A 17,109-nucleotide genomic window follows, 5' to 3' on the forward strand; every position below is an offset into this window, starting at 1 on the left:
CTGCAATTCGTAGAAAGGCGAAGGGGACCTTCATGACACCGACCCGACCGCCTCCCACTAAGTTCAGGTCAAGGGTCAGGGTTAGGCTCCATGTCTCATCCCTGGGGAACCATAGAGGTTCTTAGACACCCATGTCTATGGTTCATAGACTAGTAAACGTTGATATAGGGATATGGATCGCTATTGTCAATGTCTGAGTGGGCTGAACATACAATAAAGCAACAGCAGTACGAGTCGTTGTTATATTAAACACATTTTTATTTATAATATACTTTTTGTACACATGTATTAGTACAGATACCTTCAATCACACAAGCGCGCGAAACGAATGTAAACGGAAACAATGGTGAAATATGCCACAAGGGGGCGCCATTTAGCTGTCAGTAATTAATGTACATTTTGTTGAATCACTTTCCATGCATCACAGCGCCATTACACTCATTTAGACATAATACCACTACTTTGATATAACATTTCCTGATTTAACAATATTTTTCATTATGCTTCATAAATTCGTTAATTCAAACCTCAATCTCTTGTTTTTGGGATTCAAATTACAAGTTAGTTAACTTTTAAGACCCTTCTACAGCTGATATACCCTAAAAAAAACATCTAGCCTAGTGACACACTGTCGGCTCCAGGTTAAATTTAGTAGACTACTCAACCTCATCAGCAGCCATGTCTAAAGATAGCCTGCTAAAATTAGCACACGTCGAAATCAGTAATGATCTACACAAACTTAATACCAATTAGGTTAACATCGGAATGAGAGTTAATGTCTGGACTAATCTTGGAAAAGGTCAAACTCAAAATGAAACAGTTAATGAGCGTCAATGCATTTTATTCGATTTGTTCGCACATTCCATCAGAGACAGACACAGCCCATGAAAAAACCAATGACAAAAATATTAATAAATAAAAAAAGAATAATCGTTTTGATAATTCCCAAATTCTCATCGATTCAAATGCCAACCAGTGTTCTTTATTACATTTAAAAGATGGCCGTCGCATAGTGTCGGTTGGAAGTACAAATTTAAAAGGCTCACTGAGCTACGTCGCTGGCGGACTTCGGAGAAAGATTGTTCCAGAGGGAAGAGGAAGAGGAGGAGGAGGAGGAGGAGGGGGTATGAAAGTTGCCGTGATTCTGCCGCAACGGATGTGATACTCCGTCAGCCTCGACACAAAAACACCGTTCCCCCACAGCCCGACACACTCACAAGGAAGCATGTTTCCATGGAGACAAAGCCTAGCCGACACACCCTTGTGCTGGGAATGTCTGGAGTGTTTTGGGGGGGGGGGGTGTTGCGTGGTTGGAGACCGTGTGTACAGCAGTGAGCGCAGGCAGAGGGACGGCATGGGGCGCATTGGGTGTGTTTGTAACCCCCCCCCCCCCCCAGCTTCTCCTCCTCCCTCTCATCCCAGTAGTGGTCCTTGTCTCACATGGCTTTCACTTTGATCTGCTTCATCTTCATCTGCTTCTTCTCGATCTTCTTCTGCTCGCGGCGCTGCGCGGCTTCCTGTGACACGAACACAAACGGCGGAACGGTTAATTGGTTTAATTACCGGTGAAACAAGAAGCCCCCCCGTCAAGAGGTAATTGTCTCAGGTTGAATCCCCGGGAATAACACTTTTATTCAACGAGAAACAGACCCGGCTGATTGGGTGGACTAAAAATATCAAACTCATTACAGCTCCCGTGACCTTGTTTATCACACCAACGCACTTGACAAATTAATGCTATATATTTGTCAACTCATTCATGCATCAAAACAAATATGTAGCTATTCATTCAGGCAGCTGTACATTACGCCAGCTACACATTCATGTAGCCCCATATTCATGCACCACGCATTCACGTACACATTCATGCAGCATCGCTTTTATGCAGCTACACATTAATGTGTAGCCGCATTCATGTAGCTCCATATTCAGGCAGCTACACATTCATGCAGGCAGTTACACATTAAGCCATCTACACATTCATTCAGTTACTCATTCATGCAGCTATACATTCAGCCAACTACACATCCAGGCAGCCATACATTAAGCCAATTACACATTCATGCAGCCTTACATGAAGCCATGTACACATTCATGCAACCATACATGAAGCCATCTACACATGAAGCCAGCCACACATTCATGCAGCCACACATTCATGCAGATACACATTCATGGAACGATCTACAAATTCATTCAGTTCCTCATTCATGCAGCTTAACATTCAGCCAACTACACATTCATGCAGCCATACATGAAGCCATGTACACATTCATGCAGCTAAACATTCATGCAACCATACATGAAGCCATCTACACATTCATTCAGTTACTCATTCATTCAGCTACACATTCATTCAGCTACACATTCATGCAGATACACATTCATGCAGATACACATTCATGCAGATACACATTCATGGAGCCATCTACAAATTCAGTCGTTCAGTCGCACATTCTCAGGCTCCTGGTAACAGCGGGGGGGGGGGGGAATCACCTCAAGGCGGCGCTGTCTCTCGGGGTCCTCCTCGCTCATGATCCTCTCCTTCTCTGCCCTCTTCTTCTCCTCCCGGCGGGTCTGGGCGGCCTCCTGCCGCTGGGCGTGGGTCTGCTTCAGGAAGTTCTCCTCCACGCGCGCACGGTTCCGGTCAGCCTTCTGCTTGCCCTGCACGCACAGACGCAGACGTCAGGACGGACGGACGGACGGGGGGGGTGATGAAAAGCAGCCTAAACCTAAAACTATCTAATAATAGGTCAAATAAACATGCACGGATTCTCAAACATTTAGGCTTTAACTAAAAAGCGAAAGGTACCAAACATATTAAGGAAATACTCTTGATCAAGAATAAAGAAAGTTTGTTTTGTACGAACAGCATTTCACAACATCCTGTCAACTCTCATCAGTATAGAGCATCACTTGCTTCACCCGTACAAAAAGGAGACCATATCACGTCTCAGCAGGGCATTTCAGTCGTAACCAGCACAGACTTCTGCACCTCGATTGTAACAAACAGGGTGTAGAAAAAAAAAAAAAAACGCTGAGCTCTCTGTGATGGGCGGAGTTACAAACAGAGGCCCCGCCTCCTACCACTCACCTCTCGGTTGAGGCGGAGCTTCTTGACCTTGTCGATGCTGTAGATCACCATGTTCATCAGAGGGAGCAGGCTGTCCATGTCTTTGGGGGAGGTGTTGCCCATGCCAGGCACTACACCCATACAAAGAAAGAGATGTTAGATATGGACTAATATTAACAAAAACCAGGCATGTGTGACAGAAAAAGGTCAGCGAGAGTTCCCTCACCATTGAATGTAAACTGAAGAGTCTTCTTGGTTTCTGGCAGCTTTAATGGCTGTCCCTCCCTGCAACGCAAGAAGAATACCATGAACACCAAAACCATGTATATAATCCATACCATATCATGAAAAACAATATAATTTCTACCATAATATGCATGGCATTATCAGGTATATGATTTCTACCGTATCATGAAAACCAATATCATTCATATCAATGATGGGCCAGGGACAGTTCACACAACTCTTTAAAAACCGACAAAAATCAACAGAACAAGTACGTACTCTTGCATAACTTTTGGACCAGAAAATTGGTCCGACAAATGGATGGATTCAATCTTGTCAGCATGGCTGGTAATAAAATGTACCATCTGAAAAACAAATGAAAAAAAAAAGAGTCAGTCAAAGTAGATCAGTATCTCCACATACGGATGACACATAAATGTTCTGTCGACACGTAAACATGGGAAAGTAAAAGCAGAAGATGGCTGACCTTGCTGTCCATCACTCCATCTGTGACCTCGCCCATCTCGGTGAGAATGGCAAGGGATTCTGGGAGGCCATACTTGGCTCCAGATTTGGGCTTATCGCTGCAGAACTCACTCTGCAGAGAGGTAAGGAAGCACAGGGAGTGAGTCATGGATCAAAAATGTTGCTATCACGGGCAGGATCACAATGCCAACACCGCAGAGCAATACATAGAGTACAGATGGCGTAACGCAAGATCCATGTGAACAAAATGACAAGTCGTTTAGAAGAGGGTTACCAAGTCCTGCATGTCCTTCTGCATCTTCGCCATGGCCTTCTTGGTGCCCACGGCGAACACAAACGTGTCCATGTCGTCATCGTTCAGCGTGACTTTAATTTGCTACGGACAGAAACACAGAGCCATGGTAACGTGATGGTTACTAAACATCAACAAGCAGCTTCGGATTTTTGGGACGTTTCGAGGGGAGTGCAGGCATGGACGTTAGTATGAATATTAGCTGTGCTGCGAGTCTCGGGTCAGGGGGGAGGGACGGGGACTGTCCCTAGGCCGGGTCACCTACCACTTGATCACAGGCTGGCCTCATCATCCTGGCCAACACGTTCAGAAGGTCCTGCCTCTTCAGGAACTGGAGCAAGGGAGAGGACACATCACATAAAAAACCTAGCCGAATAATATCTTGTGTATAACATGACAAAAGGTACCGCACACACGCATTCCAACACACACACGGGTGTGTACACACACAAACACTCAGTCAGATGTGCACACACACACACACCTTGAGCTGGATGAGCATGCCCTCGCAGCACACACGGCCGGAGCACCACAGGTTGTAGATGTGTTCGTTCTCCTGGTTCAGCTTCCCAGTGCTGACCGCGTCTTTACTGGTCCCATCATCACCTGAATACACACACACACACACACACACACACACACACACACACACACACACACACACACACACACACACACACACACACACACACACACACACACACACACACACACACACACGTTAGAGGCAGAAACAACTGAAGCAGCGTCCTGAGTGAACACGTCTATAGCGGAAGCTTACATTTTTAAACCAATTTCTCGTCCAGTAGATTTACCCACTCCGACACAATTATAAAAAGTTAATATTGCCCCCCCCACCAACCCAACCCAACCCCGCCTGAAAGGTTACTCCTCCCTTCCATATTGCATACTGTTTATGTTGCAACAATTATTGCAAAATAAACAGGATGTCGCAATGAGGTGTGGTTTTATTGGTAACGATTTGTAGCAACATTAACAACATCAACATAAACTACTAAGACGGTACCGACCCACTAAGGCACCAGAGGGGTGGTGTTATCAGTCATGATTTGCAGCAACATAAACTACTACAACATAAACTAATGAGAAGGTACCAACCCACTAAGGCACCAGAGGGGTGGTGTTATCAGTCATGATTTGCAGCAACATAAACTACTACAACATAAACTAATGAGAAGGTACCAACCCACTAAGGCACCAGAGGGGTGGTGTTATTGGTCATGATTTGCAGCGACATAAGCAGGCCCAACATAAACTACTACATGGTACTGACCCACTAGGGAGAAGTTGCTCTCCAGAAGCTCCCGGTGAGAGTTGAACCAGGTCTGGGCCAGCCGGCTGTTCTTGTTCTTGCCGATGATGTAGTTCATGATGTAGGCCAGTAGCCCGGTCACCATGAGGATCTCCATGTAGTAGCTCTCCCAGCTGTTCTGCAAGTGGGCGGGAACCTAAAGGTGTGTGGGTGGTGGGGGAGGGGGAGACAAAGCACAAGCATACTTCATAACCATGGCAACTGTCAAACTGTCAAAGAGGTGCAGTTAAGGGAGAAGATTCACGTTCAAGGAGAAATAAATAACTCAAAGCCATAAGGCTTTCAATATGGGTCACCCAGGGAAAAGATGACAACGTGCGACTGCAGCGTATAAAAGGAATCACTTAGGTCTTACCTTGTGGATTATAAGCGGGTCCTTCATGGAATGGCCCGGTTTGTCCATGTCCCCGATGCCCTCAAACTCCTCCTGATCGTACTTGCTGTACATATCTTGATCCTGAGAAAAAGAAATAGGATGATAATCTCAATGAGCGTAAACAGAAGTCCCCATGAACCTGTAGCCTCGCCATTGGAGAGCATTCATAACCCGTATGAAATGGAACACACCAAAGAACCGTGATGGAAGATGAACAGATAGGCCTTTCTCAGAAGAGAAAATGTTTTTCTGTTACTTTCAACTGGATTCCGCCAGAGCGAAGAGAGCAAGAATGTCAGTTATTTAATCTGATTATCTTGAGTTCATTTCAACACAAAGCCACGCCCATCTGTGTCAATCAGTTGCTCCCCAGCCAAAGTCAGACTGACGTCCATTGTGATGTCGAGGACCACGGGGACTTACATTGTTGTCCGACTCCTCAAAGCCGTCCTGCTCTTCCTCCAGCTCCACAGTGGCCTCGTCTTCGTCCTCCTCTTCCTCGGGCAGTGATGAAGATGGAGATGCCCGTGGGGGCGGGGCCGTCTCCGTCTCGGCGGCGCCATCCTCGTTCATGTCCTCGAACTCGGCAAAGTCGTTGTCGTCAAAGTCGGCGATGTCCTCGCCGTCGTCAAAGTCGTCGTTGTAGCGCCCCCTGGAGTACGGGAGGGCGAGTAGCAGCAGCAGGACAGGCACCAGGAGGAGGTGGAAAGCCCTCATGGTAGCAACTACACCAAGACGGGGTGACAGAGACAGGGAACACAGTAAATAAGGGAGTAGGAGGGACAGAGAATGTCAAATAGAGGAAGCGAGAGAGTAAAGGAATCAGGTTGGCTGCGAAAAGGCAATGGCTTGAAAAAAAACTAACTCGAATGAGCAAGTCGGTTAAAGGTTGTTTTCTGATTCAACAGTTACATGCGGATACAATTAGGGTAACCCAAGCCTTCCGTAGGGATGCAATATTGGTGAATTTAACGCCATTAAATACCATCAGATAAGAGTTTTGATCATGAATAAGGCAGTCCATGGACCGAATGGCAAAAATCGAACGTCGCTTGCGGCCAAGTTTCCACCAATTATGGCGATCGGGTCTTCAGAATCTATACATTTTTCGAATAAATTGAAGTGTCGATACACTATCCAACAGAAGCAGTTCAAAGCGCATGTACACGCACACACACACAGGATCCTCCAGTGAATCCTCCATCCATGCCAACTTGCCAAGTGAAATATGCACCCTAGGGAAAGGATTAGGTAAGCCTTCATAGCCGCAGGGGGCAACACCACCTTACCGATGTGGACGAGTGCTCATGGTGTTTTGCATTGCATCCACCATCAATTCTACATGACCACACGAAAGCTGCTCATCAGGTCCGCCGTCGAGCTGCTAACTCACAGCGGGAGGGGTCTAAACTCTAACAGAATAAAGAAAGAATCCCCGTGGCTCGGTCGCAGATCCCAGTATGAGGAACACGTATACTAATAAGGGATTAGTGGCTCTTACTACTACTACATGATCTCGTTTCCGGTCAGAGAGTTGTTCTTTAACTTTACTCGACGACTTACTACAATAACCTGTGAGACCATGGGTCACCTCACTGGTTTTGTCGCTATTCGCAAATCGTTTAAATTAACAACTTATCAAAATGTTTCGTGGATGAAAACCATTCATTCGTAGGAGCATGGGCTTCGTGAAACTCCTCGCATCGTAGATCCTACGAAGCCAACCATCAGCCCCCATCCCCCCCAATACTCACTTACTACGACTAGCAAATCTGGCGTTAGCATGCTAACAGCTAGCGACACGGCGTTAATGTTGTGGGAAGCTAACAGCTTCGTCCACTCCCGTGGCGCTAGCGTTACCATGCTAAGGCTACTGCGAATGTGACGAGCAGCTAAACATCACCAAATTCAGGAATCACCGGAGGAAGAACGAAAGTACCTGGCAAGACGTATTTAGGACTGAGGAATGAATCGGCAGACTGCTGTGGCCTGACCGTCAACCCGCTCCGTTCAGCTACTTGACAGCGTTCTACCCACAAGGCAGTGCGGCGCCCAGGTCTCCTGTGTGTGAGAGGGGGGGCAGCTGCGTTACACTTCTCTACCACTAGGGAGACCAAGGTCTCCTGTGTGCAGTGTTGCCAGATTGGGTCAGATTGGCTGCAGCCAGTGTTGCCAGATTGGGCTGGAAATATGGCCCAATCTGGCAACGTTGCGTGTGTGTGTGTGTGTGTGTGTGTGTGTGTGTGTGTGTGTGTGTGTGTGTGTGTGTGTGTGTGTGTGTGTGTGTGTGTGTGTGTGTGTGTGTGTGTGTGTGTGTGTGTGTGTGTGTGTGTGTGTGTGTGTGTGGGGGGGGCGGCTGCAGTATAAGTCTCCACCACTAGGGGGTCTTCTTTGTCCCCTTCACCCTACTTGATGGACTTCAATAGTTAGATTTAGAAAACTGTTGTCCAAGCGACGCGAAGGACGTTGGTTGATTTCAATGCAATATATTAATTTTGTTGTTTTATCTCTAAATAAAGCGTGAGCGTTATGTACGTTTGCAAGCGGGGGAGGTTTTTGAACGGGGTTTGAGTGGCTTTCAGGCCGCGCATGCGCAGCCTCGTCACTCGGTCACTGCTAGCAAAGATGGTCTTTGTCAGCTAAACCGCTGAAGAAAACATCGTTCAAGGCGAAGCATACACGGGTTTAATGACCGTTTCGGACACGCTTGTTGAAATCTTAACACACGGTCGACCCGAAGCCACTGTAATTAAATCTCTAACGGTTGTTTTAATTTGCGTGGCTGCTCGCTAGCGGGTTCGACGACAGCGTTGTCGCTCCAGCCGAGGATGTCGCTGCACGGAAAGCGGAAAGAAATCTACAAATACGAGGCGCCATGGACGGTGTACGCCATGAACTGGAGCGTCCGGCCGGACAAACGCTTTCGCCTGGCCCTCGGGAGCTTCGTGGAGGAGTACAACAACAAGGTGAGTCCATGTTGGGTCTTATCTTTTCTCCTTCGCTGATGCTAGCTAACTGTTAGCCTTCTGGAGCTGCAGCGGGCCGGAGCGCCCTGCGTGTTGTCACCGGGGCTGCACACTGTGTTGTCACCTGCAGATCGCGTATCATGAAACAAAGTGTGACTCGCTGTTTGTGTATAAATGCATAATATCCAAACTGATCGTCCCATCGATGCATTGTTTATACCCCCCTCCCCCTTCATACAGGTTCAGCTGGTGGGTCTAGAAGAGGAGAGCTCGGAGTTCATCTGCAGGAACACCTTCGACCACCCGTACCCCACCACTAAGATTATGTGGATCCCGGACACCAAGGGGGTCTACCCGGACCTGCTGGCCACGAGCGGGGACTACCTACGCATCTGGAGGGTAGGCTCCTAAGATGATTAACTAAATACAATCGTAAATGCACTCACAATTTGCTTTGGCTGGATGGATGGTTGGAGACTTGGTAAAAATGTAAACTTTGACAGTAAGTTCATTCCCATTTCAGGTGAGCGACACTGAAACACGTCTGGAGTGCCTTCTGAACAACAACAAGAACTCAGATTTCTGTGCCCCACTCACCTCCTTCGACTGGAATGAGGTTGATCCTAATCTCCTGGGTGAGTGAACCCGGAACTGAACTCTGCACTGCTCGCAACCCAAATTGGTTAAGGGAGTTCTACTACAATGGCACTGTCTTTCCTAACCCGGTGGTGTTGATTTGCAGGCACCTCTAGCATTGACACCACCTGCACCATCTGGGGCCTGGAGACCGGACAGGTGCTGGGTAGAGTCAACCTGGTGTCTGGCCACGTGAAGACCCAGCTCATCGCTCACGATAAAGAGGTGTGTGTGCGTGTGTGTTCAGTCAACAGACTCTCTCTAACTTTAGAGTGGAGCTGCATGATGATACCATATGGTGTCCAAAACTCCCATGTTGGATAATGTGACAATTTCTCCTCACTTTGCTCTCATTATTACCCGTTAGGGTTACATACTACCTCTTCACCTCACCTGTGCTGTTCTTTAGTCCTCTATCAGCCGATTGGCTCCCCACACTGACGTGCAGTGGCCAGGTGGTTGAGGACGCCCTGTGCCGTATGCTAACACCCGGCTGTGCGTCCGCAGGTGTACGACATCGCCTTCAGCCGCGCCGGTGGCGGGCGCGACATGTTCGCCTCGGTGGGCGCCGACGGCTCTGTGCGCATGTTCGACCTGCGTCACCTGGAGCACAGCACCATCATCTACGAGGACCCCCAGCACCACCCGCTGCTCCGCCTGTGCTGGAACAAGCAGGACCCCAACTACCTGGCCACCATGGCCATGGACGGCATGGAGGTGAGTGGGCGTGCCGACGGCGGTGGCCACGGAGCCGGGGGCGGTGCGTTTGCACCGGCGTCTCTGTGGTCATTGGGCCCTGGGGCTGAGAGGTTTTGTAGATGTGTAAATTATTTTCTGACATTTCGCCGTTGTCGGGGGGGGGGGTGAGACGACTGTGACTGTGGCTGTTGTGTCAAGGGGCCACTGGGCCCAGCTACCACTAGTGGCCCTCTTTTTTTCTTGGCTCATGATAGGCCTCTGATCATTGTGAGCCCAAAACAAAAAATCCCATTGTCTTGGGCCTACGCCGATCGGGGGGCCTATCATGAGCCAGTATTAAAAATAAAATATATATATATATACATTTGTTTTACGAAAGCTCATGATAGGCCCCTGATCGTCTTAGGCCCTGGGGCTTCAGCCCAGGTAAGCCCTTGCATTAAGGCGGCCTTGCTTGTAACCCTGGGTGTCTCGGTCTCCGTGCCAGGTGGTGATCCTTGACGTGCGCGTCCCATGCACGCCCGTGGCTCGGCTCAACAACCACCGGGCCTGCGTGAATGGCATCGCCTGGGCGCCCCACTCGTCCTGTCACATCTGCACCGCCGGTGAGCGCACACACACCCTGGAACCGCCCCGTCCAAACGGTCGCCGTCCTGACGGGCCTGGCCCCCTGGTTCTGAGCTAAATTCCCGGCCTTCCAGAGGGCGTATCGCAGCCTAGCCTGTCTGGGGCGATGGTCAACTCGGTGTCTTTGTTTCCTCCTTCCAGCCGACGACCACCAGGCGCTGATCTGGGACATTCAGCAGATGCCCCGGGCCATCGAGGACCCCATCCTGGCCTACACCGCCGAGGGGGAGATCAACAACGTGCAGTGGGCCTCCACCCAGCCCGACTGGATCGCCATCTGCTACAACAACTGCCTGGAGATCCTGCGGGTCTAGCCCCCCCGGGACGTCCCGGGCCCCCGGGGGGGAGGGGGGGGGGGTGGGGGGGAGCGCTGCTTGAGACTCAGACATTACTTCTCAGACGGGAGGTCGCGTGGTCCTCGTCCACTCGGATCTCAGCGGGAGAAGGAGCCGGCAGCGAGGGACTCTCATGGCTTATGTTTTCCTTCTTCTTCTTCTTCTTCTTCTTCTTCGGAGTCGCACTCCACCGCATCCAGCTCCTCTTTATCCATGTTTACGCCTTCAGTCCCCGTCCGTCCGTCCGTCCCCCCCCCACCTCCATTGTCTTCTGTCGAACCCACTCCCCTGCTCGTATTTATTTGACTCACTCGATGGAGTTCAGTGTTTTCGGAGTAGTTGTGATGAAGGCCGCAAGCGCTTTGAACTCTGTTGTGCAGTTGGCAGTTCACATAAAAGTGAAAATAAATGAAAAAACGATATACTTTCTCCTTGATGTTAGCTCTCACTTCAGCCCGTCATGAGATTATTATGAAGTTGCACCACAACATGATGTGTATGTCTTGGGAAAAGGTTGGCCAAATCTCGGAAGATTATCTCCTAGATATGTATGAACAATTTCATTTGGGATTTATTGGTTATCATTCATTACCAGTTGATCAGAAAAATTGTAAACTACACAGGATGTTTTTCTTTCAGGATATTTGCATCCAAAGTCGTCCAGTATTGCGATCGTTCTCAGACGAGCGAGGTAAATGCTGTTCTGCCATAGTTTCCATATTTGTACAGTGTATTTGGGCAGTTTTTACAGGTCAAATACTCCATCCACACTAACCCTTTTGGAACAATGTAGTTCAGTCTCAAACCGTTAAGACTTTGGATTTTCTTTTTTTGGCTTTCTTTTTTATGAGTTATGAAGAACAGCATTTTCTGCTGTCCAGTCAATGAGATCTGCATCGTGGTCTGGGAGAATAGTAAAACGTCTTTATCCAATCTTGTTTTACTGTTTTCTTAGAACTTTAAGGTCACGACCTTGTAGCATGCCAATGCAAGGGGAAATGTACATACATATAAATATATTACCTAAGATATTGTTGAGTGTTCATGTTGTAGCCTTTTTCATAAAGTTTGTATTATTGAATTTGCTCTACTAATAAATGGTATTCTGTGCCCTAGGAAGAATGTCTTGTGTCCTATTTTTTTTAGAAGTAATACTGAATTCATAATATAAGCAGAAGCTTTGATAGTTTGTGTTCCTAAAGACTTCTTCAATGACTGGTGTTTTTTTTATTGCTGTTCTGTTTGACCCTCAAACATAAGATGCACTTGTGCTAGTTGTGTCGTGTACATTCACATATGAGTTTTCCTTCAAATTGGACAGCTGGGCTGTGCTCATCTGAGGCCTATACAAAGCCATGGTCAGAAGCCAATGTTCGTAGCATACCTTCCAGCTTACCAAACCCACACTGATCCATTACTTTAACTCATACTACGACAACGTGGTCGGGGAGTATCTGATTCATTCACAGGAACGTCTCTGAAGCAAGTGAACCTGCCCCTATACTATTTCGGGGCCTTGACGTGGCTTGTTCCTGTGCGTCTTCTTCCCCTGCTGAGGTTTGGATAGGCAAGTCAGAGAATTAGGCAGCAGCAGCCGAGACAGACAGCGAAGGAGAGCACTGCTGAGTTGGCCATTAGGCAGACCACCTGTTTGACACCGGATCCTCTGCGGTCGGGGTGGGGTTCACTAGGGGGCGTGCTTCCACCGCCCACCTGCCCGGTTCCTCTCCAATCAGCCCTCTCATTGGACCGCCGTTCCCTCCTGGAACGCTAACAGACGGAGCTCTTTTAGCATGTTTCATTTTATTCGACACTTCTACGGCGCCAGCAGTCGGCATCGATCCAATAAAACATCAGCTATGATGGAAGTGTGCAATAAATAATCTTTAATCTAAAAAACAAAAAAGGATAAAATTACAATAGTAAGGAAATTGTGCTTCGATAAACCTCATACAGGATTATAAACAGTTTAAAAGGTTATTACATTCTCCTGATTGTTTTGCAGAGTTAACGCCCACGGTCATCGGAGCAGGTGCAGACGACGAGACGTCACACTGAGTGCATGGGATTTACATCTTCATCATCCTCATCCTCATCTTCGTCACCTGTCGCCCTACTTCGGCATTCCGGCGTCGTTTTCATTTCAAGAGCGTGATGACCAGCCTTACAGAGGGTAGGTGGACAGTGTTGAGACGCATTGCATGGAAACAAGGAGCAACCACTGTCCCGTTGACTACAGTGCTGTCCCAGAATAGCTCTCAGCCCAGCTCATTCCGTTGCACTCTGAACAAAATGGCGTAACATCTAAATAACATTGACGGGACACAGAAAGGTTGGCATCACAAATCAAGTACGAGAACATGATTCAAGATGATTCCAATGTCCTGGTAAAAATGCAGACCGCGAATATCAAATACATGTTATTGTCTCTAAAAAGTAGTGGTCGCTCTCTAAAGTGTAGCAGCGTCGATATACAGTAACATACTGTGTATACTCTGTTGTATCGTATTGTTCCGTCCTGAATCCTGAATCCTTTGCAATGGCTTCGATGACTACTCTTACCTAAAATAGGGGCTTGTTAGATACAATATACACTAGACTTGGTTAATCACTTCATCAGTCACGTCCAGAAAGTGTGCCTCCATCCTTCCTCCTCACAGTGTTGCAGACGTTGGTTCACAACATTACATTTACATTTAGGGGATTTTTCAGACGCTTTTATCCAAAGCGACTTACAACCATTCATTCACACACCGACGGCGGAGTCGACCACGCAGGGCGACAGCCAGCTCGTCAGGAGCAGTCAGGGTGAGGCGTCCTCGACACCCGACTAGGAGGAGCCGGGATGGTAACCGGAAGCAACCTTCAAGTTAGCATCCGACCTGCTCTACCTGCTGAGCTCCTGCCCACGAAACATGAATAGTACGACGTCCTACAGGCTGTGTGGCGCTCAAAGCAAACTTTGGACACTCTTTTTTTAACATTGAACCAAACAGGAAACGGTATCTACTCCGTTTTGATCCCTGAACAGGAAGGCGTCCAGATTCAAACAGTGAAAGGACGGACGGCCGAGCGCTGCCCTCGTATTTAACAATTATACATCAGTCCGTACACCATCTATTAATAACGGGTATACCGACTGAGAGACAGGTAAATATATGTGCTGTATACGTGTCTGATGTCCCCTCAGGTTTATTCGTCAACCGCAGGGGGGGGGGGGGGGGGGTGGCTCAGCAGGCTGGGGTTCGGGTGTGTTGGGGGGGGGGGGAGGGGGGGGGGGGGGAGTGTCCTGGGTCAGGGTTCCGGTCCGACCTTTGACCCACCAGTGGTCTCTCCCATCAAGCTTCTTCTTCTGTGGAGGTCCTGTGGAGGTCCTGTGGAGGTCCTTCCAGTGAATCACGGAGGGGGGGGTTCAGGTTGGGGGTGGGGGGGGGCAATGTTCACCAGCACGGAAACACCACAGTACAGAGTACCCGACACCCAGTACCCGGTACCGAGGACCCAGTACCCGGCACGGTGCGACGCACTCCTTCGTCCTGCTCTGTCCCAAACGAGGACCCCAGGAGGGGGGGGGGGACTAACTGGCGGGGAGGCTGGGGTCCGAGAGGTGCCTCTGCACCTCCTCCTGGCCCTCCGTGGGGGTCTCCAGGAGCTCCGGGAGCGAGGGGAAGCGGGGCCCGCCGGACAGGCGTCCCGGGGGGGCCAGGGAGAAGCGGAGGCCCAGGACGGAGGGGCGTGGCCGGGGGTCTCCGTCCGGGGACAGGGACATGGTGTCGTCGGAGCCCGGCGTGAGGTGGACGCCGCTGGACAGGGTCTCCTCCGACTGCGGCTGGGGGTCCGGGCTCTGGGGGGGGAGAGGGGCGCAGAGAGGGAAGGGGAGGTCACACGGACACAATGGCCGGGTCGCCACTCACTCCGTTGACATAATCAAAGTTTCCTAAATATGCGGATGTGAATGATGAGGGCAGTATCTGGTATATGAGGACAATGAGGACCTTTAGGCCCAATCCCATTTCTACCCCTTACCCCTTCCCCTTACCCCTCCCCCTTGTTTTGAAGGGGTAAGGGTAAGGGGTAAGGGGAAGGTGTAAGGGCTAGAAAGGAGATTGGGCCTTAGGCCCAATCCCATTTCATGTTTATGTGTGTATGTTTATGTGTGCATGTTTATTTGTGTTTATTTGTGTTTATTTGTGTTTATGTGTGTTTATGTGTGTGTGTGTGTGTGTGTGTGTGTGTGTGTGTGTGTGTGTGTGTGTGCGTGTGTGTGTGTGTGTGTGTGTGTGTGTGTGTGTGTGTGTGTGTGTGTGTGTATGTGTGTGCGTGTGTGTGTGTGTGTGTGTGTGTGTGTGTGTGTGTGTGTGTGTGTGTGTGTGTGTGTGTGTGTGTGTGTGTGTGTGTGTGTGTGTGTGTGTGTGTGTGTGTGTGTGCGTGCCCTACCTGTAGTGGCGTGCTGGCGCCGCCCACCAGCACCGGGGGGATGGACAGCGCGGTGCGGAGGGGGGCGGGGCCGGGGGCCAGCAGGGCCGGGGGGGGGTGAGGGGGGGCCGCGGGGTGCGGGCCGGGGGGCACGGTGCTGTAGGCGGGGGGGATGGGGGCCATCTGCCTCTGGAGGAGCTGGAGGATGATGGTGATGTCCGCCGTCATACGGCCCTCCAGCCTGGGAGGAAGGAGAGAGGAGTGAAGAGGAGTGATGAAGAGGAGTGAAGAGGAGGTGAAGAAGAGGAGTGAAGAGGAGGAGGAGGAGAGAGGAGTGAAGAGGAGGTGATGAAGAGGAGGAGAGAGGAGTGAAGAGGAGGTGATGAAGAGGAGGAGGGGAGAGAGGAGTGAAGAGGAGGAGGAGACAGGAGTGAAGGGGAGGTGATGAAGAGGAGTGAAAAGGAGGTGATGAAGAGGAGGAGGGGCAGAGAGGAGTGAAGAGGAGGAGGAGAGAGGAGTGAAGAGGAGGTGATACTCCACCGTCCATGCTCCAGAGTCAGAACCGAGCCTAGAGCCGTCTTTTGTGGATCGGGCCTCTCTCTCTTATTACGCTTTGTCAACCTCTCTCTCTTTCTCACTGTCGCTCGCACTCGTTCGGTCTCCCTATCTCTCACCCTGCCTGCCTCCCTCCCTCCCTCCCTCCCTCCCTCCCTCCCTCCCTCTCACCCTCTCACCCTGCCTCCCTCCCTCCCTCCCTCCCCCTCTCCCTTCCTCCCTCTCACCCTGCCTCCCTCCCTCCCTCCCTCCCTCCCTCCCTCCCTCCCTCCCTCCCTCCCTCCCCCTCTCCCTCCCTCCCTCCCTCCCTCCCTCCCACCCCTGCTCTCCCTCCCTCCCTCCCTCCCTCCTCCCTCCCACCCCCTCTCACCCTCCCTCCCTCCCTCCCTCCCTCCCTCCCTCCCTCCCTCTCCAAACACACTCGCTGCTCTCCGATGTTATCTCCCGGAGAATGGAAACGCAAACACAGCAGCGAGGGAGGCTCTGTTGCCGAGTGACAACACGGAGGCGGTTAATCGCGTCCGCCCGCAGGGAGAGCAAACATACAGTCCGCTCGGCGCTTTGGTTCAGTCATCAGGGGGTATAGCTCAGTGGTAGAGCATTTGACTGCAGATCAAGAGGTCCCTGGTTCAAGTCCGGGTGCCCCCTCATTTTTCATTATCCCTCCCGGGGGGTGGGGGGGTCCTTGGCGGGGGCCTACCTGTTGAGCTGGCTCTGCAGCAGCTCCAGCCGGGACTCCAGGAGGCCGGGCCGCGGGACGGGGCGAGGCGGAGGGTGGTAGACGGCCCGGTCCGAGAGCTGGCTGGCCCGGCGCTCGTTCCAGTAGCCGCAGAGCCCCCCCACCTCCATGGGGGGGGCTGAGGGACAGGACGAGACATCGGTGTGGTTGGAATGCGTTTAGGTTTATTCAGCAGACGCTCTGGTCCGCAGTGACCAATCACAATCATTCAATTCAACAACGAGATATGAGCCGAAATGTTTAAACTAATTAAATAACAATCAAAGCAACTGCTTTGAGGCGCTACGATGTAGAAAGAAGAGATAGAGACAGAAAGACAGAAGGATGAATAGATATTCCTTTTACTTAGTT

At 50.2% G+C, this 17,109-nt stretch overlaps 2 protein-coding genes and 1 non-coding gene across 3 annotated transcripts; 2 read left to right on the plus strand and 1 right to left on the minus strand.

Moving 5' to 3' along the window:
- Positions 1-235: 235 nt before the first annotated feature.
- On the minus strand, positions 236-7,835 carry ccdc47 (coiled-coil domain containing 47). Its single transcript, XM_056611740.1, has 13 exons — positions 7,725-7,835; positions 6,209-6,510; positions 5,765-5,866; positions 5,371-5,545; positions 4,561-4,682; positions 4,342-4,407; positions 4,059-4,160; positions 3,786-3,896; positions 3,578-3,663; positions 3,300-3,358; positions 3,095-3,204; positions 2,497-2,664; positions 236-1,517 (listed from the first exon to the last, which is right to left on the minus strand). Exons 2-13 carry the CDS (start codon positions 6,500-6,502, stop codon positions 1,437-1,439), a joined length of 1,476 nt encoding a protein of 491 aa, XP_056467715.1. The 5' UTR covers positions 6,503-6,510; positions 7,725-7,835; the 3' UTR covers positions 236-1,436.
- Positions 7,836-8,210: 375 nt separating this feature from the next.
- Positions 8,211-12,185, plus strand: dcaf7 (ddb1 and cul4 associated factor 7). The gene is made up of 7 exons (XM_056611752.1): positions 8,211-8,751; positions 8,992-9,150; positions 9,275-9,386; positions 9,494-9,612; positions 9,895-10,104; positions 10,574-10,691; positions 10,855-12,185. The coding sequence occupies exons 1-7, from the start codon at positions 8,614-8,616 to the stop codon at positions 11,025-11,027; spliced, it is 1,029 nt and encodes a 342-aa protein (XP_056467727.1). The 5' UTR covers positions 8,211-8,613; the 3' UTR covers positions 11,028-12,185.
- Positions 12,186-16,595: 4,410 nt separating this feature from the next.
- Positions 16,596-16,667, plus strand: trnac-gca (transfer RNA cysteine (anticodon GCA)). The gene has a single exon. It is a non-coding gene; the product is annotated as a tRNA-Cys (tRNA).
- The last annotated feature ends 442 nt before the right edge of the window (positions 16,668-17,109 follow it).

The sequence above is a fragment of the Gadus chalcogrammus genome, chromosome 2 (genome assembly GCF_026213295.1).
Source record: "Gadus chalcogrammus isolate NIFS_2021 chromosome 2, NIFS_Gcha_1.0, whole genome shotgun sequence".
NCBI classification, from domain to species: Eukaryota; Metazoa; Chordata; class Actinopteri; order Gadiformes; family Gadidae; genus Gadus; species Gadus chalcogrammus.